Source organism: Orycteropus afer, unplaced genomic scaffold (assembly GCF_000298275.1).
Source record: "Orycteropus afer afer isolate SDZICR_OR568_19922 unplaced genomic scaffold, OryAfe1.0 scaffold00267, whole genome shotgun sequence".
Classification (NCBI taxonomy): Eukaryota; Metazoa; Chordata; class Mammalia; order Tubulidentata; family Orycteropodidae; genus Orycteropus; species Orycteropus afer.
The window spans coordinates 1,496,631-1,511,773 of NW_006921854.1; the positions used below are offsets into that span (position 1 = coordinate 1,496,631).

The window sequence follows — 15,143 nt, forward strand, 5'->3', positions numbered from 1 at the left end:
GGGTTGGCAAGCACTTGTCAGACTAGAACAGTGCTCCGTGGGGTTGGCAAGGACTGGTTTCTTTTCAGACATAGATCACCAAGTCTTTCTCCAACGAGCCTCTGGTTGGATTCCAGCCTCCAGCTTTTCAGTAAGCAGCCACAGTGTTAACCATTTGCACCATCACAGGGATTTTTATACCCACCATACCAAATTCCTGGTAAAAAGTAAGCAGGCAATCAGTGTTATTAAGCTCCATCTCTTTCTCCTCCATGATTACCTAAATTTGTCATCAGCTTCAATTTACTTACTTTTTCTGCTTCCAGGCCCCTTGGCTATAAAATTAAGGAGGCTGCACTAGATGATTTCCATATCCCCTACCACCTCTAAACTGCAGAATTATTGAACTCATCATGTTTCTTTCTTAACCCTATTGATTCTTTATCCATGAGGGAAGAGTTTTTCCATTGATGACTGTTCAATGCTCTAGTACATCGTAAATACAGCCCCCTTCTCTCTTGCTCTCTTTCTCTTTCACAGGGAAGACAATACAGGTCCTGGGCCTCCACACAACTCCAGGGAACATTCATTCAATGAGACTAATGTGTGATTAGGGCCCTAGGAAGTGTGCTGTGCAGCAGCCCTCGGTCCAGGCTAAATACCTTTCACAGAAGATTACAGGGAAGTCTGCAGAGCAGGGAGGGGGGGAACTGTTTCTCTCCAGCTTCCCTTGGACCAGAAACATCTCAGTGTGAACACGTGGGGAGCCAGGTGGAGCATCTCATTCATGCCTTTCCTTTCCTGTTCTGCCACAGACTTTGCAGATGGGCATCAAACACTTCTCTGGACTCTTCATGCTGTTGTGCATTGGATTCGGTTTGTCCATCTTGACAACCATTGGTGAGCACATAGTGTACAGGCTGCTGCTACCACGAATCAAAAATAAATCCCGGCTGAAATACTGGCTCCACACCAGTCAGGTGAGTGCCACGAGTCCTTCTCAATGTTCTTACACTTCAAAATTCCCAGTAAGGGAAGGATATCATTACCAAGCCCTAGGTCAGACTTAAGGAGCTCTGGTGGCACAGTGCCTAAGGCATTTGGCTGCTAACCAGAAGGTCAGCGATTCAAGTCCACCAGCTGCTCCACAGAAGGAAAATGGGGCAATCTACTTCCGTAAAGATGTACCACCTCAGAAAACCAACGGGGGTCACTATAAGTCAGAATTGACTCAATGGCAGTGAGTTGAGGTCAGACTTAAGGAGCTCTAGTGGTGCGGTGGTTAAAGTATTAAGCTGCTAACCCAAAGGTCAGTGGTTTGAACTCAGCAGCTGCTCTGCAGGAGAAAGATGAGACAATCAGCGTCCCTAAAGACTTACAGCCTTGGAAGCCCTATAGGGTAGTTCCACCCTGCCCACTGGGGTTGCTTTGAGTTGGAATCAACTCAATGGCAGTGGATTTTTGGAGGTCAAACTTACAAATGACAAGTTACCAAGAGAATGAAGGTGATGCAGACACTCTCAATATAGATGGTAGAGTTCCCTGTATCCTATTAATTCACTTTCCCCTTAAATTATATAATTGTTACAAAAATGGAATCAATAGGAAAAAAAAAATTACTTGCTTTCAGTTAATAGTGATAATTTGAAGAGAGGATGTGAAAGATTTGTTTCCTGCAGATTCTTTTCTTGCCAAAATTGAAACCCTGTAAATGGGCTTTGAAAGGAGCCCTGATGCACAGTGCTTAAGCACTTGGCTGCTAACCAAAATGTCAGTGGTTTGAACCCACCAGCTGCTTCCTGGGAGAAAGATGTGACAGTCTGCTTCGATAAAGTTTTCCAGCCTTTGAGACTCTATTGTTGTTGTTGTTGTTAGGGGCCATCGAGTCGGCCCCGACTCATAGCAACCCCTCATTGGGTTGCCAAGGCAGTATCACTACGGAAGTAGATTGCCCAACCTTCCTTCTGAGGAGTGGCTTGTGGGTTTGAACCGCCAACCTTCTGGTTAGCAGTCAAGTGCCTTAGGCACTATGCCATCAGAGCTCCTTGGAGACTCTATAGGGGCGTTCTACAGAACACATAGGTGACCTATGTGTTCACCATGAATCAGAATCAACTTGACAGCAATGAGTTCAACGAACTTAAAGGCTTCAAAGTCGCTGTTCCCCTTTAGGGTGAACCCACCTTTCTCTGTTCTCTCTGCTTTTCCCTGGCCCAGAGGTTTGAGGTGTGTGGGTGCCAAGGCCAAGCCTCCTAGAATCACAGCTCTTTTGTACAATGCAGACACCACACACACACTGATTCACAGGGAGAAATGGATCTGTGCAGCAGACCAAACCTTCCACTTGCACATTTCTCTTTAAAGGGAGTTGGCACAGAGGGCCAAGTGTAGTCTTGGGAGGCCTCTGGCAGATGCCTTCCGGACGTTCCACCTGACCATGGTGAGGCTGGTTGAGCCACCATAGCCTCCCAGGGCCAGGACCCCTCCTGCCCTCTCCGCAGGGAGGGCTCATTCTGCTATCTTTGCCCCATCCATCTAGTCCCGTGCGGACGCCCAAGTTGTGTTAATGTGCTAACACAAACCAAAAAAACAAACCCATTGCCGTCAAGTTGACTGTCATTCATGGTGACCTCATGTGTCACAGAGTAGAACGGCCCCATAGGGTTTTCTTGGCTGTCATCTTTATGGAAGCAGATCTTTCTTCAGTAGTGCCGCTGTCATTGTTGTTAAACTCAAAACTAAACTTGCTGCCATTGAGTCAGATCTGACTCATAGCTACCCCTCCTTGGGTTTTGGAGGCAGTATCACTGTGGAAGTAGATTGCCCAATCTTCTTTCCAAGGAGTGGGTGGTGGGTGTGAACCACCAGCCTTCTGGTTAGCAGTGAAATGCCTTAGGCACTCCGCCACCAGAGGCCCTGTTGTTGTTGTTAGGTGCTGTCAAGTCAGCGCTGACTCATAGTGACCCCAAGTGCAACAGAACAGAAGAATGCCCAGTCATATGCCATCCCCACAATCCTTGCTGTACCTGAGCCCATTGTTGCAGCTACTGTGTCAGTCCATCTCGTTAAGGGTCTTGCCCTTTTTCGCTGACCCTCCACTTTACCAAGCATGAGATCCTTCTCCAGGGAACAGTCCCTTCTGACAACATGACTGAAGTAGGTGAGACAAAGTCTGGCCATGCTAGGTTAAGAGTCAAATGGAAACACAGTACTTTTTTTTTTTTCTTTTAGATAGATTGCTATGATTGATTTGCTTGCAATGGAACCTTGCTCTTCCTACTTTCAGTCCAAGAAGTATATTGTCTCCTCAAATTCTGCAGACAACTGATCTATTCCACTGTATATCACCATGATTACTTGAACTCCGAGAGCCTTCCCTTCTTTGTGTTGACTACTAAGAAGTTCAGACTTAAGCTCTTGACTCACCTTATCAACTGTAGCAAGTCTTTTGCTGCACGTTAGTTATGGTAACTCTTCTTTACATCACATACCCTTTCACAACCCAGAGCGTTTCTAGGCTAGGAAATACCTTTTTCCCTCAAGGGGAATAATAACCTACACAATTAGATTTCTTTTTCTTTTGAGATTTGGGACTGAATGTTAATATATTTTGGGGCAGCCCTGGAAATTTGTGTAAAGATGCCAAGGTCTGTAGTGACCAGAGACACTGTTAAGCCTCAGGCCATAGTTTGTGCTCTGACCCAACTATGTTTCTAACGATCTCTACCTGTGAATCTGTTCTTTGCACCAGAGATTACATAGAGCACTGAACACATCCTTTGTAGAGGAAAAGCAGCAACGCTTCAAGACTAAACGTGTGGAAAAGAGGTAAGAGGCCCGTGTTGGGTGTCTTTATATTTGCTAAAATAAAAGTTTAAAGATACAGCTGAAACTCCACGCTTGAAGGAGAAATTATGTATAAACAATTCAGCTCCAATCAGAATCAGATTGTTAATAAACAAAACCAGTATAAATACATGTAGTTTCAGATAGAAATAGAGCAGATAAATAAACAAATATATATACATACATGGACAGTGAAATGCAGTACAGAAAATATACTGTCACGGTTTAAAGTGTAAGCTTGGACTCTAGTTGTAGCATTGAGACTCAAATCCTATCTCAGACATGTACAATCTGTGTGACAAGCTATTCATTCAACCTCTTTGTGCTTCAGTTAAGGAGCCCTGGTAGCACAGTGGTTAAGCACTGAGCTGCTAACCAAAAGGTTGGCAGTTCAAGACCACCAGCCATTCAATGAGAGAGAGATGTGGTAGTGTGTTTCCATAAAGTTCATAGGCTGGGAAGCCCTATGGGACAGTTCTACTCTGTCCTGTAGGATCCCTATGAGTTGGAATCAATTCAATGAGTGGTGCCTTAGTTCCTCATTGTGAAACTTCAATGAGCAGTACCTACTTCGTATATTTTTTCTTAGGATTAAATGAGATAATACACATATAAAGCCCAACACAGAGTAATCCCTGATAAAAGTTAACCATTATTATTATGTACAAAATACATGAGGAGCTCTGGTGGTGTAGTGCCTAAAGCACTTGACTGCTAACCAGAAGGCTGGCAGTTCAAACCCACCAGCCACTCCTCAGCAGGAAGATTGGGCAATCTACTTCTCAATTCATAATTACCACAAGTGATTGATTTCATGATATGGCCTTTGTCAGCACTCCCAGAAATATTTGAAATATGCAACAGACTGTGCTGCCTAATCCATTTTCTAGCACTGTTACTACAAACCCCTAGAGAAAAACATTTCATTAATAGGAAGTAATAAGCTGATGACAAATGAAAATTTAATCTCCATACCTTCACTGTGAGTCTGTGAATGACTGTGGCCTCATCCATGATGGCTAGAGGTGTCAGAAACGTTTTTGTCTGATTCCTCACTGACCCCTATTGGATGCTGCCTACGGCATCCTCCTGGCTTTTTCTTATGCCCAGAGGTCTTGGTTTGGGGCACCACCTCCAAGCAACTCTGTCATCTATGCTATAGCCTCAGCTCAAAGCTTGGCTCTCTGGGCAATTTTAAAATCAGACACTCACACCTCTTATTCATAATAGAGGAAAAGAAGAGGTACAAAATATGATTTGTTTTCATTGTTTTTATCTCCTCTAGGACCACCGCTCTCCCCTTCACTCCAGCTTGTATCTAGCTTGCCAGAATCATTTCCATTACCTCTCACAGTCTCTTTCCCATTGTGAACTCACTGTCCCTGCTCCCTCTCAGTCTATGGTGTTGCTCTATCTTACGGCAACCCTGTGAGTGACAAGCTATAAACTAATCAGGTCACAGCTGTTCCATGTCATTGCACATATATTTTTTTCTGTAATTATTTTTAACATAAGTTTTAAACCGGAGAATCAGAAGAAGACATTACAGCAGCAAAGACATCAGCTTATAATGAGGAAGCATTTGTTTTCTGTCTACAAGAAAACAGGAAGCCCAGTGATACCATCCCAACTGTGGTGTGATTCATATTCACATCTGTCACCTGAATGGAGAACCAAATGTGTGTGTTCATTCAACTTACCCACTTTTCTTGGCAAAGCCCCTTCTTGAATCTTCCATTTTAAAAAGGAGCTAAAGCAGAACATGGCTTCCTGGCTTATCATGACCCCATATTTCTTATGTCCACCTCCACACAACCCAATATGTGCAACGTTTCAAACACAGTGAGTGTTTGGGGTCCTACCACGGTATCTCTCCTTCGAATGGTCCAGTGAAATGGTGAAACTCAGGGTTATCTAATTGCTATCTGGAAGCTTGTTTTGTTCATTTCCGGTGTTAAATACAGCTCACTCACTGGTCTTATTAAAGAATCTCACCCTAACACTGAGGAAGGCTTGATACAGGTCACAGCTTAAACATGTTGTTGTCAGTTGCCCTTGAGTCGATTCGGACTCATGGTGACCCTGTATGTACAGAGTAGAACTCTTCCATAGGGTTTTCAAGGCTGTGACCTTTTCAGAAGCAGATTGGCAGGCCTGTCTTTCCTGACGAGCCTGTGTGAGGGTTTGAACTGCCAACCTTTCAGCTAGTACTCAAGCACTTAGCCATTTGCATCACTCAGGCACTCCCCACTTGAATATAACTGAAGTCAACAGTCTAACACACTCTTACCTTAAAAAAAAAAAAAAACACTAATACGGAGGACATCAAGCTCTATTGGCATAACATACTACACAAAAACATTATTCTACATCTTACTTTGGTGAGTAGCAACTGGGGTGTTAAAAGCTTACAAGTGGCCATATAAGATGCAACTATTGGTCTCACCTCATCTGGATGGAGCAAATAAGAATGAAGAAAATCAAAGATGCATGGAAACAATTAGTCCAAGGGACTAAAGGACTATGGGAACCTCAGCCTATATGACTCTGAGCCCAGAACTAGATGGTCCCTGGTTACCACTGCCAACCACTTGGAAAGGGTTCAAAATTGGAGATCCTGGATAGAGTGGGAGGAAAAATGTGGAACAAAACTCCCTGAGACTATGGACTCTAGTCACTCTTCGGGGCTGGAATTGAATTGAACTCAGTCTTGTGGCTTAACTTTCAGCCAAACAATAGAAAGGCCTATAAGGTGAACATTTATACCAGGTAGGTACACTCCTTAGAACAATCAACCATGAGAAATCAGAAGGGCAGTATTTGTACAAGGAGAAAGCTTAAAAGGCAGGAATGCATAGGAAAGGAGGACCCAGGGCAAAAGTAACCACAGGGAGGAAATGGGACAAAAGCGGCTACATTGTGGGGATTGCGATCACTGTCACTAAACAAAATGTGTATGGACTGCTGTGTGGAAAAGGAATTTGCTCTGTAAGCTCTGTACATCAATTATGAGAACATTTGTGATGCCAGCAACTAGAGTTTTGTCATGAAGTCCGGTTCTTGCTTATCTTCTATATTCCCAGATCAATATGCAAAGCTCAGGAGAACCACAGCGGCCAAGTCTACTTCCCAGCTCACTGTGGTTTCCTGAATTGTCCAGGAAAATATGTAGTTGCTCTACCCATAGGTTTTCCCCACTATGAGTCATTCTATGGTATTGGAATTACATCTGTTGGTTTGAAACTTCTTCTTTTGGAAGAATATCTGTGCAAAATGCCCATGTCAGCTACAACTTGATACTCTTCCCCTGTGCTCAATATTTATTGAATGCATAAAAGAACAGGTAAATGAATGAATTGCTACTGTATGAGTGTATGGAATTTGGGATCACAATATGGAAGCAGATGTTTCTCCTACATTATTTATTGCAGAGAAAAGGAGTCGGCGTTACAAGAGCCTGTTCATGTTGCTGGTGGTAGATGTGGGCCAGTCAGTTCTGACTCACAGCAGCCCTACGAGCAACAGAACAAAACCCTGCCTGGTCCTGTGCCATTCTCACATCATTGCTATGTTTCAGCCCACTGCTGCAGCCACTGTGTCAATCCGTCTTCCTGAAGGCCTTCCTCTTTTTGCTGACCCTCCACTTTACTGAGCATGATGTCCTTCTCCAGGGGTTAATGCCTCCTGCTAATATGTCCAAAGTACGTGAGATGAAATCTCATCATGCTCTAAGGAGCATTCTGGTTGTACTTATTCTAAGACAGATTTGTTCATTCTTCTGAAGTCCATGGTATATTCAATATTCTCCACCAACACCATAATTCCAAGGCATCAATTCTTCTTTGGTCTTCCTTATGTATTGTCCGGCTTTCATACACATGAGGCGAATGAAAACACCATAGCTTGGGGCACGTGTACCTTAATTCTCAAAGTGACATCTTTGTCTTTGAACACTTTAAAGAGGTCTTTTGCAGCAGATTCACCCAATGCAATACGTCGTTTGATTTCTTGACTGCTGCTTCCATAGATGTTGTTTTGGTTACCTAGGTGCCACTCTGACAAGAATATACCACAAATGGGAATGGCCTTAACAAACAGGAGTTTATTCTCTTACATTTTAGAGGCTTGAAGTCCGAGTTCAAAGTGTCAGGCTCTAGGGGCTGGGTGAAAGCCCCTCAGCCTTGGGCTTGAGCTCTGCCTCCAACTCCCGGCCCACTGGAGCTAGAGGCATTTCTTCACTCAGACAGCTGCTGGCTGCTGAGGCTGCCAAGCCCAAGGTTGACAAGTAAAAAGGCACAGTCCCGATGTTACCAAATCACATGGCAGGCCATTCATTCAAGTCCATTTTAAGTCCCAAGGTTGGCAGAGCATGGCAGGCTGCTGAGTAACGACTTGGCCACATGCAGGGTTCAAGCATGCCATAAGCTAGAGACCATTCCCAAAGCTGCTACTTATAGACAGGAAGCGGACAACATCCCAAAGGCAGCTACTCAGCTGCTTATGGTAGATCCCATCATGGAGTTGACTGCCAGTCTCATCATGGGCAATAACTACCACCAGCTGCCCAGCCACTCAACCAGGCCCAGCCAAGTTGACACGCAACATAACCACCACAGGTGTTGATTATGGATCCACCACCATTAGCATGAACTCAATGCCCCGCAAACAAGTTTTCCCTTTCCCCCTCCCTCCTACCACTGGTAATCACTAATAATCTTTGGTGTATATATATATATATAATTTTTTTCCCTCCCTATCTAAGAATTTAGCCCCCCCCTCCTCTTCTATCTCCTATCCCTGGGAACCAAGTAACAAAGTTTCCTTCCGTGTATAAACTTTTTTACAGTAGTGGACTAATACGATATTTGTCCTTCTGTTATTGACTTATTTCATTCAGCATAATGTTCTTCAAGTTTATCCGTGTTATATGGTTCAACATTACCATTTCTAAGTTTTGGTCTCTATCTTTAACCCCACTGGGTTCTTGATGCACACCCTTCCTTTTCTCTTTTGTCTCACACCAAGCAAGATACACACACACCACAAAAAAACTGTAAACCATATAATTCATAAAACCAAGATTGTTCTAAAACTCACTAGGAAAATACTTGAAATAAAAATTAAAAGGAACTGAAAGGCTGGAAAGAAAATGACGGTGGCATTTTCTCTTTGGCTCAGGTCTAAGAACAGGGGAGCTACTAGTGGGTTCACTGTAGAACATTTAGCCAGCCCCGAACACGTGAAAACCGAGCTCTGGTGTATCTTGCTGATTTATAAAAGAGGTAAATTATGAAAAATGCTAAAGAATGTCAGGACGCTTTGGAGTTTGTGTATTTTAATGGTGTGGGTATGCTTTTGCTTTGTGGGAAATCATCTCAGTACTTAACATCTGGAACAGCGAGTTGCTCATGAATCTTTGGGTCACTTGGGCAGTTTGCTGATCTGGGCCAGACTTGACTGATCTTATCAATGTAACTGAATCAGGACTATTATCCCTCCCTCTTTCCCTTCCCACTCCTCCTCCAGGCAACCGTAAGAGTACAGGAACAAAAATACAAGGATTTGATACAGTGATTTGGTTTGCCCCGTGGTAGGTGCCAAAGTGGTCACATCCTCCACCTTATCCACGTCCTCCTCCTCTTCCTCCTTTAACCAGAATCAGCAGTTATGCTGGTTTGGGGCTCATATCTGTTGTTAGAGCAGGGGAGTCTTGTGTATTTCTGAAACGGGACCCTTCTCCTCTGGTGCCATTCCTGCTGTCTTCAGCCATCTCCCTGTGATGGTGGTAGGTGCAAGCCTAAAAAAGCACTGCAAATCAGTTTCTAGCTGACTTCCATTATCCCAGCAAGAACTTGAGAGCTTTCTGGGGATTCTTTTTTAAGCTTCAGACCTCACCTGTCATTTTCAACCCACATAAAGTCACCCCTCCAATGGGAAACTTTCCTGAAACCTGCTGCCTACGTGCTTTTATTCTGCCCTGAATCAAGTAGCAAACGTCGGGCTGGTCCTGTGGGACCAAGCATGAGCCATATTATAAGCTCTGTCAGCAGGCACGTGCTTACAGCCCAAGAGCTCAATTAACAGCCTTGCACTTGGACTACAGCATCGTCTTTATGGCCATAGGATGTCTCAGGGCAGTGCTGCCTCTGAGCCCTGCTTGAAAGAAGGGGATAGAAACGCATGTGAAGTCCATCACGAAACCATGTGCCATAGCCGTTCCACCAGCCCTTCAGATAATATGCCCTTACAGCTTCAGAGCAGCGTAAGACTTGATGAGGCCTTGAACTCAGTTGAGAAGAATTTTATTAGCCCCTCTTGGCCCCACGGCATACAAGCACGCAGCCTCTCCAGGACTTCGTTACTTCATCCTGAAGAGCACAGCAGGTCCCCATTTGTCACACAGGAAATGGCCAACAGATGGCGAACAGCACCTTGAGAGCTGCAGAATGCAAGCTAAAGCTAAACTCTCTTTGTTTCCTAGGTGCAGCGTAGGCCCTCGTCAGCTTGCCGTGTGGAATACTTCCAACCTGGGTCATGACAACCGGTGCAAATACATCTTTCACGACGAGGGAGGCCCAAGCCAGGCGGGCCTCCTGAGCCAGCAGGACCTCCCTCTGCCTCCCAGGAGGAGAGCGCGCCCCGCCTCCCTAACCACCAATGGGAGAGCAGATGCCCTCCACGGAGCTCGGAACTCGGTGGCGCAGGAGCTCTCGGAGCTGGAGCGGCAGATCCAGGTGCTCCGCCAGGAGCTGCAGCTGGCCGTGAGCCGGAAATCAGAGCTGGAGGGGTACCAAAGGACCGAGCGGACGCGCGAGCCCTAGGCGGGCGCGAGCGCCGCCTCAGTGCCCGGCACTCCTGAGCCCTCGAGACACTTTGTAACGCTCTTTTGTAACTACTGACAGCGGTGTGGGGACGCTCCGGTCTTCTTAGCGGTCAAGTCTGCCCTCCCCACCTAGAAAGCAGCAGCGCCTCTTCCCAGGCGCACCCCAGGCCTCCAGGCGGGGAGGCCTTCTAGAGCAGGAATCTCCACTTAGTCAGGAGGAAGGGATCGGAAGGAGCCCTGGGGCGCAGTGCTTAAAGTGCTCAGCTGCCAACTGAAAGGGCGGCGTTTGGAACCCACCAGCCACTCCACAGGAGAAATATGTGGCAGTCTGCTTCCAGAAAGATGCCAGCCTTGGAAACCGAATGGGACAGTTCTGTTCTGTTCCACAGGGTGGCTGTGAGTTGGAATTGAGTTGGCCTTTTTGGAGGGGACCTGAATAACCAGACAGCCCAGCTCCTATCAAGCTTGCTTTCAGGCGCCACAGTAAACATTTCTGGTTTTCAGCCCTCTCTGCACTATCAACAAGAGTTAGAGTGTGTTACGGGGTTGGTGGTTTTAATCTTCGTATACCACAGGATTATCCAGGGCTGTGGCTTTTGATAAAACTCCCCGAACTAGGTTTGTTCCAATATTCCAAATGGGGGGCAAGGGTAAACCTAGAGAAAGCTAGCTGAAAGGCTGGGCACGAATTACGAATGAATTAGGAAATCAGCAGAGCCTGTTAGTAAGTAACCTGGCAGCCTGAGCCACGTTTTTGGTCTGACACTGGTGACCTCCATCCCAAACTCCATTTAGTAGGAATATGCTTATATGCCAGGAATGTAGGAGCAGAGACACGGTGGTGAGTGAGGACAGAGGACAGGAAGAAGAGGCATTCCAAATATACACAATGCTTTCAAAACAAAAGCTTTCCACCAGTGAGGCAATTTGGGTAAGGAATGAATAGGACCATTCCCTAATCTAACTAAGCATCTCCGCTATAGTGTGTGCCTTTTATAAAGGAAAATAAAAGAGAGAGAAGCCAAGCAAGGCTTTGGCTCTGGAGTGAAAGGGAACTCTCCAAGTTTAGTGTGTATGACAGGATATGAGATCTGGCACTGTGGATCAAGTGGCAGTAGTCTGTAAACCACATTCCAGGCCATTTTCAGATCAGCTGTCACTCTCTTAGCTGTAGGAACCCCAGAAGTGGCCCTCAAGTCCCAACATTACAAGCTTCAACATTCAGGGATCTGCCCTGTGCTTTTCCCGCCTGTATTACTAATTACACCAAATCAGCCTCCCATCTTCACCTCCATGCATCTTGGGGAGCTATGAATGGGTTTTCTGTCCCTCTGATTATCCTCCAGGCCCCAGCTGAGCCCCTGAAGGTTGACAGAAGTAAGCCGACTTCCCCTTGCTGAGGCACTCCCTCCCCACTGCACAACTGCTGAAAGGAGGAGGAGTAGGAGAACGCCAGTGCTTCGGTTCCTAAATGTCAATGTAGAAGAATCACCTAGGGAACTCATTCAGATACTGATCACCATCCCCTTCCCAGAGATTACTGGGGGAGGGGGCTCCTGAAGACGGACTTAGAAATCTAATACATATGGTCCACAAATTTCTCTTTGAAAACTCTGTTCTGGAAGTTTGGCCACCCCAGGCATAGGGAAAAGTAAGACCAGAGAAGCTTTCTGGGAGTTTTTGAGGCATAAGTAGACTTCCTTGGGCGTCAGTTACTTATTTTATCCATCCAGTACTCGGTGCTCCCCGACAATCCACTTGATTCCCCACCATAGGTTCCACACTGTGCCAAGCGCTGTGCTCACTAACAGCTGCAGAAGGCATTTAACTGCTAACCAGAAGGCTGGCGGTTCAAACCCACCAGCCACTCCTCAGAAGGAAGACTGGGCAGTCTACTTCTGTAGACATACCACCTCGGAAACCCAAGGAGGGGTCACTCACTACGAGTCGAACTGACTCCATGGCAGTGAGTTTTTTTCACTGTGGATGAGGGAGCCCCACTGGCACAATTACTAAGACCTTGGCTGCTTATCGAACTGTCACAGTCCAAATCCACTAGCACTCCACAGGAGAAAGGGCTGGCGATCTGCTCGCATAAAGATGACAGCCTAGGTAACCCCACGGAGGCAGTTCTACTCTGTGACATGGGGTCACCCTGGGTCCAATCAACTCCACTGCCATCCCAGCCCCGCTGGACCCAACGCCTGCATCCTCACCAGTTTCCCCTATCCTTGCGTGACAAGAGAACACTCGCAGCTACAATTAACACCTTAGCAGTTAATGGTCTGAGAAAACCCGGAGGTGGAGCTGGGCACAGAAGTACTGATAAGAGAAGGAGGAAGGCTCTCAAGTTAGACTTCATCCCGGCAAATGGAACAGTTCAGTGAGGGCACAGGGAGCCCTGGAAGCAGAAACAGAGAGCCTGCTCTGAAATGCCCTATCTCCTAGGTTCTCACCCCTCGCCCAGAAGTAGCTTTGTGACTGCCTTTGGAAGACGGTGCCCCTTAGCCGTCCCCTGCCACCTGCAGCCACTAAGGACGCCGCACACTCTGCCACCACACCCTGCCCTGAACCGGAAGGCCGATGTACAGGTGTACCTCAACTCGCAGGACAGCCGAGCTCCTGAGAAGCTGTGTACAGACATTTTTATAAGTTAAATCATATTCTGACTGCACTTGAGAAGCTGGCTATTTAAGGAACCCAGAGGTGAATCTTTTGTAAAGAATCCTTTTGTAATGCAATTACTTATCCCCTGATGTATCCGTTTGATAAGCTGGGTTTTTGTATATCGATGATCGGGTTTACCTTCAGCTTCTCTACTGAGGCATTCTGAGCAGTGGCGGTCACGTGCCTGACCACCCTGCCTATCCACAAAGTAGGTGACCAGCGCACGTTCCCTGAAGTCTCCTGGCCACGACTGTGGCCCAGGTGCAGCAAGCAGCGGCAGGGGCTGCGAGCAGGTGTGACGGCCCTCGGCATCGCCTGAGATGCCTCACGCTCTGGGTGAAGATCCAACCATGACTGCTTGTGGTGAAATGAAGCCGTCTTCACGTTCAATAGCAATGGTTATTTTTATTAGTAGTAATTGAACAGTGTTTTGCAATTTGTGGAACAGTGTGCTGTGTTTTGTAAAAAGAATTTGTGGTGGGTCCTTTGCAAACCTTTCTGTTCTGCTCCACCTCTATTCTCTCAAGTCCCTTCAGGCTCAGAAAACAAAGATCAGTGAGGTGGAGGGTGGTATTGGACAGACAGAGAGAAGGCAGGCTTCCTTGCCTTTGCTTGTGGGCTGTTTCAGGACATCAGGAAGGCCTCCGTTCTCTCCCAAGCTCCGGATGCTCGGAAAACCGGAAGAGGACAACGGCACCATGTCACATGCCCGAGGGGGAATTCCTGGCACAGAAAGCATGTGATAAAGTAGGACTGGGTGAGCTGAAACAGATGTGGATACTTAGCTCATATAAATAACAGTGGTAGTAACGGCCCCAGAGTGTCTATACCTCAGGATAGAAAAGGGTTTCCTCCCACAATTCAAGTTGGAAGGAGGACTAGAATAGACAAGCGAAGCAGCCACAGCGACCCACGCAGGTGGGTCTTTAATGTGCCTGGAGGTGACTCTCCCTTACTCATGGATCTTGCTGCTGTGCCAACCCTCTATAGGAGCTGCTGCTTCTGTTGTAACCAGAGCAGGGCAACTGCCAGGTGGAGCAGAGCCCTCCCATCTGCGTGACAGACTCTCAGAGCCTGGGGGCCTGTGAGCACTTCCTTTGAGTGACAGAGAATGATGAAGGGGCAAGAAGCTACCTTATAGCCTCTCTCTCCCTACTCCTACTTTTGACAGGCCACCCAATCCCACCTTTGGAAGACACTGCTTTCTGGTTCTCAGAAGCACTTCATTACCTGCACCGTTGACTTCCTATATTCATTGCTTCACCCACCTTACCCATCCCTGTCATCCTGGATCCCTTCACTACTTCTTTGGTTACTAACCATTTTACAAACTTACGTATAGGCACTTTCTTAGAGTCCGTGAAGAATGTTTGCACTGTGTCTTCATTTTAATGTGATTGCAGTTGCTCCGCTCCAGGAAGAACTGCAACGCCGTCTTGTGAGCATGACGTGATCGGGCTGTTTTGTTCCGGCCCCTTTTCTTGTACAACCACGTGGGTGGACTAGATGTCCTCGGGTCTTTTCCATCTCCAGTTTCTATGACTGTGGAATAAATGTGCAGACAGAAACTTCACTTCAGATGTACTGCCGTCTCTGGGGGTTCAAACGCTGACGCGGTCCCAGTCCCTTCCGACCAGGAGACCCACTGATGCATGACTGACGCTCATTTAGGCTCTGTTTCCTTGTTACAGTCCAAAGAAGTGGCACAAGATACATTGAGGAAACTCGGAGCCTGGGCATCATGAAGTAGAATACCATGGTTTAATCAGAGGGCATGATTCTAGGAATCTTGCCTTGTTAAAGAGCTTTCTGGAACACTGCCCTGACC

General features: G+C 46.5%; 1 protein-coding gene across 1 annotated transcript in view; it reads left to right on the forward strand.

The window, feature by feature from the left end:
• GRIN3A (glutamate ionotropic receptor NMDA type subunit 3A) overlaps positions 1-10,646 on the forward strand; it is a 250,352-nt gene extending 239,706 nt beyond the window's left edge. The window contains exons 9-11 of the mRNA XM_007950325.1: positions 795-959; positions 3,731-3,807; positions 10,307-10,646. Coding sequence (XP_007948516.1) covers positions 795-959; positions 3,731-3,807; positions 10,307-10,646 — 582 coding nt within the window. The remainder of the gene's footprint in view (positions 1-794; positions 960-3,730; positions 3,808-10,306) is intronic.
• The last annotated feature ends 4,497 nt before the right edge of the window (positions 10,647-15,143 follow it).